Raw genomic sequence first — 14,396 nt, forward strand, 5'->3', positions numbered from 1 at the left:
TTCCAGGGACCTGCGCGAACGGTGGCACCTGGATCAACGGCCACTGCCAGTGTCCCCCTGGCTTCACAGGGGACAGGTGTGAGGAAGTCAGCAACACCATCGAAACCAACGCCGGTAGGAATTCCATCATTTTTTGGGATGTATCCAAAGCTGGGATAAGATCTGCCAGGGGCAGGAGGACCTGGAAGGTTCTCCTTTTGGAGGTAAACCAGGTGTGTCCATATCCCAAAGAGCCTTCTCCACACCTGCATCAGAGTCCCACAGGACTCGAAAATTTGGGAAGAGGTGATGGTTCCACCAGGTCCTGCCCATCAGGAGTCAGGCAGGTGCAGAATCCACCTGGGATTCCCACCTGGAAATTTTGGGAGATGGGGAACAACCCAGCTCCAAGCCACCAGCAGGTGCAGGATCCACCTGGGAGGACCAGGTAGGAATTTTGGGCGATGGGGGATGGCCCAGTCCACACTGGGATCACCCAGAGGAGCAGAGGGGCCACTGATGGTCTCTTCCAATGGGTGGAGGATGTTTCTCCTGGTTCCTTCACAACAACCCCCAAATTCATGGGGTTTAGGGGGAGATTTTGGGGTTCCACCTGCCTGGAAACATCTCTCTGCCCCATCTCCTTCATGGCCTGGTCTTGGACATTCCCAGAGACCAATGGGACCGTGAAGGTGGAGCTGCGGGTCACCAACAGGAACTTCACCAAGGACCTTGAGGACAACACCTCACTCGCCTACACCGAGTTCGTCCAGGACTTCACCAACCAGGTAGAGGAACATGGGACTGCCACCTGGGGTCAGGATCTACCTGGTGGAGCATCCCATGGGTACTCCAAGTTCTTGCATAGTGTTCTCCGGGTCCACCGGGATGGATCTGGCGGGGGGGAACACCCAAAATGAAGCAGACCCAGGAAGATGGGAAGGGAATGGACCCCAACATCCCACCTGGAGACATTTTGCCTTCCAGATGGACGCGGTCTACGCTGACATCGAGGGGTACAGGGGCATCAAGGTGCACAGTCTCAGGTGAGCACCGGGGTCACTGGGATGGGGATTTTGGGGTCATTCTGTGGGAAAATGGCGTTTGGAATGGGACGGTGGCGTTTCTGTCCAGGCCCGGCAGCGTGGTGGTGGATCACTCCATCATCGTGTCCCTGCTGGTGACCACCCAGAGCCAGGAGAAGCTCCAGAACATCACAGCCAAGGTGCAGGAGAAGATCGAGGTGGCGGCAACTCAGTTAAACTGCACCAACGGTACCTTATCACCTTCCCACCATGGGGCTGGGGACACCTGGGGCCATCAATGGGGTGGGGACACCTTCCCAGCCACCCAAACCACCCCTGGACACTCCTGGGAGGGCCTGTGGGGCTGTGCCCCCTCAATTTAACCTCTCCTACAGGTGACTTGTGCTTCAACACCTCTGAGGTGTTGGTCACCAACACGCCACTGGAATTTGATGAAGATGGTAAGTGGATGGGGAGAGGTTCACCTGGGTTTGGGGTTTCCAAGGTCCCCCCCAGGTGACATTTCTCCCCTCTCCAGCCTACTGCCAGAGCCAAGTGCCCGAGGGCTACCAGGAATTCTTTTTTCCCAACCTGACGAGCTTCGGGTTGTCCTGCATGTCCAACTGCACGCCAAACATCGCCAGCACCATCAACTGCAACCGGGGGACGTGCCACATCACCCGCAGAGGTCCTCAGTGCTTGTAAGGGCTGAAGGAAACTCTTCCTCCTCCAAAACCATCCCATGTGGATCCAACCCTTCGGGTGGCTCTTCATGGTCATTGCCAAGCTCCTCTGTGCATGGAAATGGGTCAAAAATCATCAAGGTTGGAGCAGGGTTCTCTTCCACAGGGATCCAACTCTTCTGGTGGATCTCCATGATCACCTCTGAGGTTAAAAATTCCAGGGCTGGAGCAGGGCGGTGGTCCACAACCCTTCTAGTGGCTCTCCACTAGAGCCACTAAGGTTTTCTTTGGATGGAAGTGGGTGAAATTCATGTGGGTTGGAGCAGGATCTTGGTCCACATAGAACCAACCCTTCTGGTGGATCTCCATGATCATGTCCAGGGTTAAGCCCCTGAGGTGGAGCAGAATCTTGCTTCAAGCAGGCCTTGAGGCTGCAGAAATGAGTTGGGGGAGAGGGGTGTCTCTTCTGGAAGGGGTTCTAGTTTTGGGTTGACCCCTTTGTCCACCCCACCAGCTGTGATGAGACCCATCTGTACTGGTACCAAGATGACCGCTGTGCGTCACGGGTCAGCAAACTGGCCGTGGGCCTGGGCTTGGCCGTGGCCATCCTGGTCACCGTGATCGTCGTCCTCTCCATTTTCCTCTTCCGAGCTCGCAGATCTGAGTCATATGATAGGTGAGGAGGGAGAGGTTTGGGGGATCTGGTCCCAGTGTCCTCCTAGGGGTGGGAGAAGTCGTGGAGTTGTTGGTTTCCAGATGTTCCTCATCCTGGATGAGGTTCTGGGGGTTTGGGGGGGGGAAGTTGGTCCTTTGGGGGTGTTGGAGGGGGTCCAGGCAGGGATGGACCTGCTGGTGGTGACCCCTGACACCCCTTGCCCCATCCCCAGGGCCGAACATCAGATGATGGAGAGGTGGTACCAGGACACCAGTGAGGAGTGGAACCTCCAAGGAACCTTCACCTTCATGAACCAAGGTGAGAGTGGGGTGGGTGGGGGGGTCTCTGGTGACCCCACAGGGGTGGGGGAATTGGTTTTTGCCCCTCAACCCCACCCTGAGCATCCCCACTGAGTCCCCCTCTCCCACAGATGCCCAGCTCAAGGATGATCATCCAGTCAACCTTGATGCCATGGACACATCAGTGCCGGTGAGTTCCCCCTGTCCTCCCACCACAGTGGGACTGGGGCAGTGGGGACACCCCGAATCTTTCTGACACCCCATTTTCCCTCTGATCTGCTCCGGCACATCCCGACAGATCCAAATCCCAAGGCCGCAGAGCTTCATTGCACAGTTCTGAGATGTGGTGGGGTAGGGAGCACCAGGGTAGTGAATTCCACCAGCACAATTTCATCATCATCATCATCATCATCATCATCATCATCATCATCATCATCATCAATGTCATCAACATCATCACCATCAACATCATCACCATCAACATGATCAATGTCAAAATCTTCATCATCATCATCACTATCACCATCATCATCATCATCACCACTATCATCATCACCATCATCATCATCACCATCATCATCATCACCACTATCATCATCATCACCATCATCATCAACATGATCACCATCAACATGATCAATGTCAAAATCTTCATCACCATCATATCACCATCACCATCATCATCATTAGCATGATCACCACCATGATCACCATCACCATCATCACCATTACCATCACCATCATCACCATCATCATCATCACCAACACGATCACCACCACCGTCACCATCATCCGCATCACCAATCCCATGGAACAAGGTCCCCCCCAGCACTTCAGGACAGCCCTGACCCTCTCTTGGGGGGCACCTTGACCCCCTGCCCTCATCTTCATCCTCTTCCTGTATCCCTCATCCTCGTCCTGTGAGCACTTTTAAGGTCATGACCCCAGTTCTGGGTCACGATTCCATTTTTAGGATATGACCTCATCCCCAACAGCACTTTCGGGCCACGACCCCACCTAAAAGGTCATGTCCCCATCTCTAAGGTCATGTCCCCACCTCCAAGGTCATGTACTCACCTCCCTCCCTCCCCAAATTCAAGGGTGAGGATCCCCCCCCGACCCGAAAAAAGGGGGCTGGACCCTCTTGTTCTTAATGAAATCACTCAAAATGTCTCTGGTGTTACTGGTTTGTACTGGGACAATCCCAGTGACAACTTGGGGAGGGGACAAACAGCCCTGACCACCCTTTTGGAGCTATTTTTGGAGGTGACACTCCCACACCTGCCTGGGACTTCCCCTGCTCCAACAGGGGACACTCCCTCCCTGTGCCAACACCTGCCAGGTGTCTTTGAGGCCACACCTGGCCACACCCCGAGGTGTTTGGGACTTTGTCCCCGTTCCCAGCTCTGGCTGCCAAGAAGGGTGGAATGAAAGATATAAAAATGTTAATTTTAGCCCAAGGGGGTGGGGCAGGAATTGGCTGAGGGCCAAGTGCCAGCATGCGAGAGGGATGCGTCCTTTCGCCCCGTCCACGGCTTGGTGGTGGTTGTGGGGGTGGTGGGGTCACAAGGGTCATGGGGGTCATGGTGGTGGGCATGGCTATGAGGGGTCATGGGAGTGGAGGTGGTCAGGAGGGTCATGGGGTTGGGGTGGTTGGGGGTTCATGGGGGTCATGAGGCTGGGGTGGTCATGGGGGTCATGGAGTTTGTGGGGGTCATGGTGGTGGGATGGGTCAGGGTGGTCACAGTGGTGAGAGTGGAGGTCACAGTGGTGGTGGGGATGGTGGTCATGGCGGTCCATTGTCCACCTTGAGACCTCCTCAATGACCCCACTCATGGGTGGTACCACCTTGGGACCCTCTGAATATAGTCCCCCCCATGGGCAGTACCATCTTGGGACCCCCTGAATGTCCCCCCCCCACCCATGGGCGGTACCACCTTAGGACCCCCTCAATGTCCCCCCCATTCATGGGTGGTACCACCTTGGGACCCCCTGAATGTCCCTCCCCACTCATGGGTGGTACCACCTTGGGACCCCCTGAATGTCCCTCCCCACTCATGGGTGGTACCACCTTAGGACCCCCTCAATGTCCCCCCCATTCATGGGTGGTACCACCTTGGGACCCCCTGAATGTCCCTCCCCACTCATGGATGGTACCACCTTGGGACCCCCTCCATGTCCTCCCCTTCCTTGAGCCGCCACAGCTGCCCCACCTCCTGCTCCAAGCCCTTTGTCCCCGTGGGAAAGGGGTGTGGAGGAACCTCCAGGGTGGCATCTTGTTCCAGAACTGGGGACAAGGACACGTTCTCCCACGCACGTCACCCATCAGGGTTCAGGGTGACCCAAGGGCAGTTCCCAATCACTCGGTCAGCAATTAACACACTTTCAATGTTTTCTTTTCCTGGTTTTCGGGTGTTTTCCCTTGGATTTGCATCTTGGCTCCACCCACGTCCTACCTTGTCATGCAGCCACCTCGTGTCCCTAACAGGAAGTGGGCAGGTGACAAGAGAATTAAGGATACATTTAATTATAAAACATTCTGTGTGCAAACAATTGCGTGGGGAGGAAGAGGACGGTGGATTTCCTGATCCTCCTCACCCCGAAACCCCACGCCCATGTCCCCGTGTCCCTGTGTCCCCCCTCCACCCATGTCCATGTCCCCGTGTCCCGTCTCTGCTGGCTCTCAGGTGGCTCCACTCAGGGGACCACGGTCGGTCTCTGGATGTGCATCTGGGGAGGAAGGAGAGGGGAGGATGAGGATGGGGTGGGGGACGAAGGGCGACAACATCAGGGTCCTGGGGATGTGTCACCCACCATTCTCGAGGTGTCCACCCTCTCCAGGTTGATGTAGCTGGTGCTGGGGGTCTCCATGTCTGTGGGGTGGAAGAAGAGGTGCCGTGGACCGCCGGGTTCCACAGAGTTCCCCCACGCCCATCCCCATCCCCATCCCTGTTACCTTCCCAGGTGGCCGCCAGATTCCCCATGGAAAAGCCTTGGGATCCGTCCCAGTTCCCATCCTCTCCGGAGTACAGCTCTGCGCGGGACCTCAGCTTATTCCTGTGCGGTGGGACGGACAGGGATGAGACTCGGGACCACCACGGGACCCCCCCAGCCCGTCCCATGGTGACACATTTACCTGTACTGTTCCTTCTGCCTCCGAGATCTCAGCAGGAGGACGGTGAAGATGGTGCTGACCAGGACCAAGACGGCCACCGGAACACCCACGGCCACCCCCACCTTGCTGATGCGGAAGCTGCAGGCGCTGTCCTGGTACCAGAAGGCCACCTTGTCCGAGCACCTGGTGAGGTGATCATGGTGGTCATGGGGGTCATGGGAGTGTGGGTGCTCATGGGGGTCATGGGAGTCATGGTAGGTCATGGTGGTGTGGGTGCTCATGGGGGTCATGGCAGTGGAGGGGTCATGGGGGGGGTCAGGGTGGTTATGGTGTTGGGGTGGTCATGGAAGTCATGGGAGTGAGAAGGTCATGGTGGTCATGGGGGTCATGGGAGTGGGAGGGTCATGGGGGTCATGATGGTGGGGTCATCATGGGAGTAGGGTGGTCGTGGGGGTCACAGTGGTCAGGTCATCATGGGGATGATGGGGGTCAGGGTTCTCAGGGGATTCATGGAATTTGGGGGGACCATCCATTTTTGGGGACCGAGCCCTTACTCGCATTGCGGCCCCAGCCGGCCCACGGAGCAGCTGCCGTGGACGCAGGGCAGGGGGTCAGCAGAGCGGGCATCGCAGCGGGTGATGCAGATGACACCGGTGTCCGTCAGGTACGGGGTGTAGTAGGAGGCGAACCCCTCCTGGATGTGGGCGTCGCACAGACCTGAGGGTGGGGGCACAGGGCTCAGGTTTTGGGGAGCTCCGGAGAGTGGGGGACACCCAAACACCCCGTGGGCTTCACTTACTTTCTTCCACCCTTTGCACTCCAAAACTCTGGACGCTGGTGAAGGAGGTGTTGAAGCAGAAAGAACCTGGTGTGGAGAGAGGAGCTGCTGGTGGGCAACCCTGGCCCAGTAACCCCAAAGAGGACCCGGTGACAGCGGGGTGACCCCCAATGTCACTCACAGTTGTCCCCTGTGCAGTTCCCGTCGCAGTCACTGTAGTTTTGGAAGGCGGCAACGAGGCTGTCGGAGATGGTCTTCACTGTCTCGTTGGCCTTGGAGTTGGCGGGGACCTCCAGGCTGACATTATAGTCCACCTTGATGCTGCCAGCGCTGCGAGAAGGGGCAGGGCTTGGCTCTGGACCCAACTGGGACCAGTATGGGGTTCCCAGTGTGGAGGGACACCAGTTACACAGGGCTGGACCATCCAGGAGGAACCCCAGGACACAACGTGGCTTGGAGGGATGTGGATGCTCCAGCCTTGGGGAGCATCACCTCAAACTGACCCCTGTGGGTCCCTTCACCCCAAACCACCCCACCTGAGCACTGGAGAGGGTCAGGACCCCACCTGGCCACTGGTGGGGACTCACCTCAGGTTTTTGATCACCACACCTTGGTAACCCTTGATATGCCCATAAATCTTCTTCATCTGGAAGACAAAGAGAAGCCAGGGGAGATCCAGGCCCCCATCAGGGTCCACATCCCCCTCAAGGGGCTACCTCTGGGGTCACCTGTGGCATGGCTGAGCCCTGACCTTCTCCTGGAACTCTTCCTCAAAGCTCTTGTAAGCAGGCGAGGACCGATTTTTGAGCTCCTCCGTGAAATTCCTGTTGTCGACCTTGGTCGTCATCTCCACCGTCGCGTTCATTGTCACTTGGCCAAACAGAAGAGACCCATGAGGAACAGACTGGGTGTCCCCATCCCCACCCTGGTGACCTTGATCAGGGGACCAGCTTGGTCCCTCCACGATGACTCCAATCCCAGGTCAGTGTCACCAACGTGACCCCATTTCTTGATTGGTCCGTTTGTGGTCACCCAACCTCATTCCAGGGTCAGTCCCTCCCTGGTGGCCACATTTCTGAGTTGGTCCCTCCTTGGTGGTCCCATTCCCAGGTCATTCCCTCATAGTGGCCCGAACCCCCGGCTGACCCCTCAGAGGTGACCTCGGCCCAGGTCCTGTCTTGGTGGACACCCCATGCCATCTTGGGACACTTCCCTACCGTTTTTGATCTCCACAATGTTCACGATGAACTCGCACCTGTCCCCTTGGAAATTAGGAGGGCACTGGCAGAGGCCGTTGGACCAGGTGCCCCCATTTTGGCAGATGGACACCTCGCAGCGGTCACCTTGGAACCCCTCGGGACAAGAGCACTTCCCATCTTCCCACGTGCCACCATTCATACATGCACCTGGAAGAGCGACCCAAGGACACGGGTGCAGTGACACAACCCGGAGAAACCCCAGGAGCCACCTGGCGAATGCTGGGGACAGGTCAGGGAGAAAGGATGTGGCTATGGAGGGCAACCAAGGAGGAACACGCACCTGGACTCGTGACTGTGGTGGTGGTGGTCGGAATGGTGCCCGTGGTGGTAGTGTTCTGTTCTGGAGGAGCTGCCGTGGTGGTGGTGTTCTGCTCTGGAGGAGTGGCCGTGGTGGTGGTGTTCTGTTCTGGAGGAGCTGCTGTGGTGGTGGTGTTCTCTCCTGGAGGAGCGACTGTGGTGGTGGTGTTCTGTTCTGGAGGAGTGGCTGTGGTGGTGGTGTTCTGTTCCGGAGGAGTGGCCGTGGTGGTAGTGTTCTCTGCTGGAGGAGCGATTGTTGTGGTGGTGTTCTCTGCTGGAGGAGCAATTGTGGTGGTGGTGTTCTCTGCGGGAGGAGTGGCCGTGGTGGTGGTGTTCTGTTCTGGAGGAGTGGCTGTGGTGGTGGTGTTCTCTCCTGGAGGAGTGGCCGTGGTGGTGGTGTTCTCTGCTGGAGGAGTAGCTGTGGTGGTGGTGTTCTCTGCGGGAGGAGCAATTGTGGTGGTGGTGTTCTCTGCAGGAGGAGTGGCCGTGGTGGTGGTGTTCTGTTCTGGAGGAGTGGCTGTGGTGGTGGTGTTCTCTCCTGGAGGAGCGACTGTGGTGGTGGTGTTCTGTTCTGGAGGAGTGGCTGTGGTGGTGGTGTTCTCTGCTGGAGGAGTGGCCGTGGTGGTGGTGTTCTGTTCTGGAGGAGTGGCTGTGGTGGTGGTGTTTTCTGCTGGAGGAGCTGCCGTGGTGGTGGTGTTCTCTGCTGGAGGAGTGGCTGTGGTGGTGGTGTTCTCTGCGGGAGGAGCGACTGTAGTGGTGGTGTTCTCTGCTGGAGGAGCGACTGTTGTGGTGGTGTTCTCTGCTGGAGGAGTGGCTGTGGTGGTGGTGTTCTCTGCTGGAGGAGCGACTGTAGTGGTGGTGTTCTCTGCTGGAGGAGCTACTGTGGTGGTGGTGTTCTCTGCTGGAGGAGCAATTGTGGTGGTGGTGTTCTCTGCGGGAGGAGTGGCCGTGGTGGTGGTGTTCTGTTCTGGAGGAGTGGCCGTGGTGGTGGTGTTCTGTTCTGGAGGAGCGACTGTGGTGGTGGTGTTCTGTTCTGGAGGAGCGACTGTTGTGGTGGTGTTTTCTGCCGGAGGAGCAATTGTGGTGGTGGTGTTCTGTTCTGGAGGAGTGGCCGTGGTGGTGGTGTTCTCTGCTGGAGGAGCGACTGTTGTGGTGTTCTCTGCTGGCGGAGCGACTGTTGTGGTGGTGTTCTGTTCTGGAGGAGCTGCTGTGGTGGTGGTGTTCTCTCCAGGAGGAGCGATTGTGGTGGTGGTGTTCTCTGCTGGAGGAGCGACTGTTGTGGTGGTGTTCTCTGCGGGAGGAGTGGCCGTGGTGGTGGTGTTCTGTTCTGGAGGAGTGGCCGTGGTGGTGGTGTTCTGTTCTGGAGGAGCTACTGTGGTGGTGGTGTTCTGTTCTGGAGGAGTGGCCGTGGTGGTGGTGTTCTCTGCGGGAGGAGCGATTGTGGTGGTGGTGTTCTCTGCTGGAGGAGTGACTGTTGTGGTGGTGTTCTCTGCTGGAGGAGCTACTGTGGTGGTGGTGTTCTGTTCTGGAGGAGCGGCTGTTGTGGTGGTGTTCTCTGCTGGAGGAGTGGCCGTGGTTGTGGTGTTCTGTTCTGGGGGAGTGGCCGTGGTGGTGGTGTTCTCTGCTGGAGGAGCGACTGTTGTGGTGGTGTTCTCTGCTGGAGGAGCGACTGTTGTGGTGGTGTTCTGTTCTGGAGGAGCTGCTGTGGTGGTGGTGTTCTCTCCAGGAGGAGCGATTGTGGTGGTGGTGTTCTCTGCTGGAGGAGCGACTGTTGTGGTGGTGTTTTCTGCCGGAGGAGCAATTGTGGTGGTGGTGTTCTCTGCGGGAGGAGTGGCCGTGGTGGTGGTGTTCTGTTCTGGAGGAGTGGCTGTGGTGGTGGTGTTCTGTTCTGGGGGAGTGGCCGTGGTGGTGGTGTTCTCTGCGGGAGGAGCGACTGTTGTGGTGGTGTTCTCTGCTGGAGGAGCGACTGTTGTGGTGGTGTTCTGTTCTGGAGGAGCTGCTGTGGTGGTGGTGTTCTCTCCAGGAGGAGCGATTGTGGTGGTGGTGTTCTCTGCTGGAGGAGCGACTGTTGTGGTGGTGTTTTCTGCCGGAGGAGCAATTGTGGTGGTGGTGTTCTCTGCGGGAGGAGTGGCCGTGGTGGTGGTGTTCTGTTCTGGAGGAGTGGCCGTGGTGGTGGTGTTCTCTGCGGGAGGAGTGGCCGTGGTGGTGGTGTTCTCTGCTGGAGGAGCGACTGTTGTGGTGGTGTTCTGTTCTGGAGGAGTGGCCGTGGTGGTGGTGTTTTCTGCCGGAGGAGCGATTGTGGTGGTGGTGTTCTCTGCTGGAGGAGCGATTGTTGTGGTGGTGTTTTCTGCCGGAGGAGCAATTGTGGTGGTGGTGTTCTGTTCTGGAGGAGTGGCCGTGGTGGTGGTGTTCTGTTCTGGAGGAGTGGCCGTGGTGGTGGTGTTCTCTGCTGGAGGAGTGGCCGTGGTGGTGGTGTTCTGTTCTGGAGGAGTGGCCGTGGTGGTGGTGTTCTGTTCTGGAGGAGTGGCGGTGGTGGTGGTGTTCTCTGCTGGCGGAGTGACTGTTGTGGTGGTGTTCTCTGCTGGAGGAGTGGCCGTGGTGGTGGTGTTCTGTTCTGGAGGAGTGGCCGTGGTGGTGGTGTTCTCTGCTGGAGGAGTGGCCGTGGTGGTGGTGTTCTGTTCTGGAGGAGTGGCCGTGGTGGTGGTGTTCTCTGCTGGCGGAGTGACTGTTGTGGTGGTGTTCTCTGCTGGAGGAGTGGCCGTGGTGGTGGTGTTCTCTGCTGGAGGAGTGGCCGTGGTGGTGGTGTTCTGTTCTGGGGGAGTGGCCGTGGTGGTGGTGTTCTCTGCTGGAGGAGCGATTGTTGTGGTGTTCTGTTCTGGAGGAGCTGCTGTGGTGGTGGTGTTCTCTCCAGGAGGAGCGATTGTGGTGGTGGTGTTTTCTGCCGGAGGAGCAATTGTGGTGGTGGTGTTCTCTGCGGGAGGAGTGGCCGTGGTGGTGGTGTTCTCTTCTGGAGGAGTGGCCGTGGTGGTGGTGTTCTGTTCTGGAGGAGTGGCCGTGGTGGTGGTGTTCTCTGCGGGAGGAGTGGCCGTGGTGGTGGTGTTCTCTGCTGGAGGAGTGACTGTTGTGGTGGTGTTCTGTTCTGGAGGAGTGGCCGTGGTGGTGGTGTTCTCTGCTGGAGGAGCTACTGTGGTGGTGGTGTTCTGTTCTGGAGGAGCGACTGTGGTGGTGGTGTTCTCTCCAGGAGGAGCGATTGTGGTGGTGGTGTTCTCTGCTGGAGGAGTGACTGTTGTGGTGGTGTTTTCTGCCGGAGGAGCGACTGTTGTGGTGGTGTTTTCTGCCGGAGGAGCAATTGTGGTGGTGGTGTTCTGTTCTGGAGGAGTGGCCGTGGTGGTGGTGTTCTGTTCTGGAGGAGTGGCCGTGGTGGTGGTGTTTTCTGCCGGAGGAGCGATTGTGGTGGTGGTGGTGTTCTCTGCTGGAGGAGCGACTGTTGTGGTGGTGTTTTCTTCCGGAGGAGCAATTGTGGTGGTGGTGTTCTGTTCTGGAGGAGTGGCTGTGGTGGTGGTGTTCTCTGCGGGAGGAGTGGCCGTGGTGGTGGTGTTCTCTGCTGGAGGAGCGACTGTTGTGGTGGTGTTTTCTGCCGGAGGAGCGACTGTGGTGGTGGTGTTCTCTTCTGGAGGAGTGGCCGTGGTGGTGGTGTTCTGTTCTGGAGGAGTGGCTGTGGTGGTGGTGTTCTGTTCTGGAGGAGTGGCTGTGGTGGTGGTGTTCTCTGCTGGCGGAGTGGCCGTGGTGGTGGTGTTCTCTGCTGGAGGAGCGACTGTTGTGGTGGTGTTCTCTGCTGGAGGAGCGACTGTTGTGGTGGTGTTTTCTGCCGGAGGAGCGACTGTGGTGGTGGTGTTCTCTTCTGGAGGAGTGGCCGTGGTGGTGGTGTTCTGTTCTGGAGGAGTGGCTGTGGTGGTGGTGTTCTGTTCTGGAGGAGTGGCTGTGGTGGTGGTGTTCTCTGCTGGCGGAGTGGCCGTGGTGGTGGTGTTCTCTGCTGGAGGAGCGACTGTTGTGGTGGTGTTCTCTGCTGGAGGAGCGACTGTTGTGGTGGTGTTTTCTGCCGGAGGAGCGATTGTGGTGGTGGTGTTCTCTTCTGGAGGAGTGGTGGTGGTGGTGGTGTTCTGTTCTGGAGGAGTGGCCGTGGTGGTGGTGTTCTCTGCTGGAGGAGTGACTGTAGTGGTGGTGTTCTCTGCTGGAGGAGCGACTGTTGTGGTGGTGTTCTGTTCTGGAGGAGCGGCTGTGGTGCTGGTGTTCTCTGCTGGAGGAGTGACTGTAGTGGTGGTGTTCTCTGCGGGAGGAGCGACTGTTGTGGTGGTGTTCTGTTCTGGAGGAGTGGCCGTGGTGGTGGTGTTCTCTGCTGGAGGAGCGATTGTTGTGGTGGTGTTCTGTTCTGGAGGAGTGGCTGTGGTGGTGGTGTTTTCTGCTGGAGGAGCTGCCGTGGTGGTGGTGTTCTCTGCTGGCGGAGCGACTGTTGTGGTGGTGTTCTCTGCTGGAGGAGTGACTGTTGTGGTGGTGTTCTCTGCTGGAGGAGCGACTGTTGTGGTGGTGTTTTCTGCCGGAGGAGCGATTGTGGTGGTGGTGTTCTCTTCTGGAGGAGTGGCTGTGGTAGTGGTGTTCTGTTCTGGAGGAGTGGTGGTGGTGGTGTTCTGTTCTGGAGGAGTGGCCGTGGTGGTGGTGTTCTGTTCTGGAGGAGTGACTGTGGTGGTGGTGTTCTCTCCTGGAGGAGTAGAAGTGTCGATGTACTCTCCTGTCCTGGTGGCAGGACTGACACAGCCTCGCCCTTGGTGTTGGTCATCTCACTGTCTCTTGCCTCTGAAGGACCTCCCATGACCCACATCCCCCAAGACCCACTGACCACCAAAGCCATTGACCCCCAAGGTGACTTCAACCCCCCTCAATGATGCATGGACCCCTCAAAGAACCTCACCCACAAAAGACCAACAACTCCCAAAGCCCTCTCCTTGGTTCTCCAAAGACCTCCCAAGGATTCCCAAGACCCCTGGTTGGATCCCACAAACCCATGAACCCAAAGATCCATTGACCCCATTAAGGGTCCGTGGACCCCCAAAGACCCTCACCCACCAGAGACCAACATCCCCCCAAAACCCAATCTTGGTTTTCCAAATTGTCCCCAAGACTCTCAAGAACCTCAATATCCCCACTTGGGTCCCAAAGACTCATAGACCCGCCTTAAAAACCCACCGACTCCCCTCAAAAGACCACTGGCCCCCCCCCAAAGACCCTTGTACCCCCAATGACCCTCCACCCACCACAGGCCAACATCCCCCCAGAAACCCAACTTTGGTTCTCCAAAGATGCTCCCAGGACTCCCCAGACCATCAAGATCCCCAGCTGGGTCTCAAAGTACTCATGGACCCACATCAAGCACCTACAGACCACCCTCCAAAGACCCCTGGTCGACCCCAAAGACTCCTGGACCCCCAAAGACCCAACCTTCATTCTCCAAGACCCCATTTGAGTCCTGAACCCACCAGTTGGGTCCCAAACCCCACCCTGGACCCCCCCCCAAGACCTCTGGACCCCCCCAAAGACCCCTGGACCCCATCAAAGACTCCTGGACCCCCCCAAAGACCCCTGGACCCCATCAAAGACTCCTGAACCCCCCCAAAGACACCTGGACCTCCAAAGGACCCCACCACAACATCCCACCAAAGACCCACCCTTGGTCCTCCAAAGATACTCCCAAGACCCCAACGTGGCCCTGAACCCACCAGTTGAGTCCCAAACCCCACTCTGGACCCCCCCCCAAAGACCCCAATTGGTTCTGATTGCTGCCAACCCCACAATCTTTGGACAACCCCGGTCCCACCCCATTTCCAAACTCGCGGTTCCAGGATGCTGCCGCCGCAGGGTGGGGAGGGATCCCAGTGCCACCGGGAATGGGGAAGGATCCCAGTGCCACCGGGAATGGGGAAGGATCCCAGTGCCACCGGGAATGGGGAGGCGTCCCCGTGTCACCAGGAATGGGGAGGGGTCCCAGTGCCACCAGGAATGGGGAGGGGTCCCGGTGCCACCAGGAATGGGGAGGCATCCCGGTGTCACCAGGAATGGGGAGGCATTCCAGTGCCACCGGGAATGGGGAGGGATCCCAGTGCCACCAGCTCCCACCTGTGACGATGACCAGGACGCAGACGCAGAGCACGGCCAGGAGGCCCCACAGCCTTCCCGCCATGGCCCTGTATCCTGGAGTCGAGGAGTCAGGCACAAGGATCTGTCCGCAACTGTGGGAGGAGCGGGACTGGGGAC

General features: G+C 58.0%; 2 protein-coding genes across 2 annotated transcripts in view; one reads left to right on the forward strand and one right to left on the reverse strand.

Annotated features, from left to right (window-relative positions):
• Nucleotides 1-3,336, forward strand: part of LOC138101505 (mucin-3B-like) — a 42,074-nt gene extending 38,738 nt beyond the window's left edge. The window contains exons 4-13 of the mRNA XM_068999278.1: nucleotides 7-114; nucleotides 652-767; nucleotides 967-1,025; nucleotides 1,114-1,253; nucleotides 1,400-1,465; nucleotides 1,543-1,705; nucleotides 2,202-2,363; nucleotides 2,575-2,660; nucleotides 2,773-2,831; nucleotides 3,025-3,336. Of these exons, the coding sequence (XP_068855379.1) occupies nucleotides 7-114; nucleotides 652-767; nucleotides 967-1,025; nucleotides 1,114-1,253; nucleotides 1,400-1,465; nucleotides 1,543-1,705; nucleotides 2,202-2,363; nucleotides 2,575-2,660; nucleotides 2,773-2,831; nucleotides 3,025-3,336 (1,271 nt within the window). The remainder of the gene's footprint in view (nucleotides 1-6; nucleotides 115-651; nucleotides 768-966; nucleotides 1,026-1,113; nucleotides 1,254-1,399; nucleotides 1,466-1,542; nucleotides 1,706-2,201; nucleotides 2,364-2,574; nucleotides 2,661-2,772; nucleotides 2,832-3,024) is intronic.
• Nucleotides 3,337-5,203: 1,867 nt separating this feature from the next.
• Nucleotides 5,204-14,322, reverse strand: LOC138101506 (mucin-2-like). The gene is made up of 12 exons (XM_068999280.1): nucleotides 14,259-14,322; nucleotides 8,074-12,846; nucleotides 7,752-7,940; nucleotides 7,286-7,404; nucleotides 7,122-7,180; nucleotides 6,716-6,864; nucleotides 6,556-6,621; nucleotides 6,311-6,473; nucleotides 5,778-5,939; nucleotides 5,598-5,698; nucleotides 5,456-5,514; nucleotides 5,204-5,371 (listed from the first exon to the last, which is right to left on the reverse strand). Exons 1-12 carry the CDS (start codon nucleotides 14,320-14,322, stop codon nucleotides 5,339-5,341), a joined length of 5,937 nt encoding a protein of 1,978 aa, XP_068855381.1. The 3' UTR covers nucleotides 5,204-5,338.
• Between the last annotated feature and the right edge of the window lie 74 nt (nucleotides 14,323-14,396).

Source organism: Aphelocoma coerulescens, unplaced genomic scaffold (assembly GCF_041296385.1).
Source record: "Aphelocoma coerulescens isolate FSJ_1873_10779 unplaced genomic scaffold, UR_Acoe_1.0 HiC_scaffold_314, whole genome shotgun sequence".
In the NCBI taxonomy this organism is placed as follows: Eukaryota; Metazoa; Chordata; class Aves; order Passeriformes; family Corvidae; genus Aphelocoma; species Aphelocoma coerulescens.

Excerpts from the sequence above, each read along its gene's own strand:
- LOC138101506 (XM_068999280.1), bottom strand. The coding sequence starts at position 14,322 with ATGGCGGGAAGGCTGTGGGGCCTCCTGGCCGTGCTCTGCGTCTGCGTC. Across the intron at positions 7,181-7,285 it reads AGGAAGAGTTCCAGGAGAAG|ATGAAGAAGATTTATGGGCA; the intron begins GTCAGGGCTCAG and ends TTTGTCTTCCAG. Across the intron at positions 5,940-6,310 it reads CGGCTGGGGCCGCAATGCGA|GTGCTCGGACAAGGTGGCCT; the intron begins GTAAGGGCTCGG and ends TCACCTCACCAG.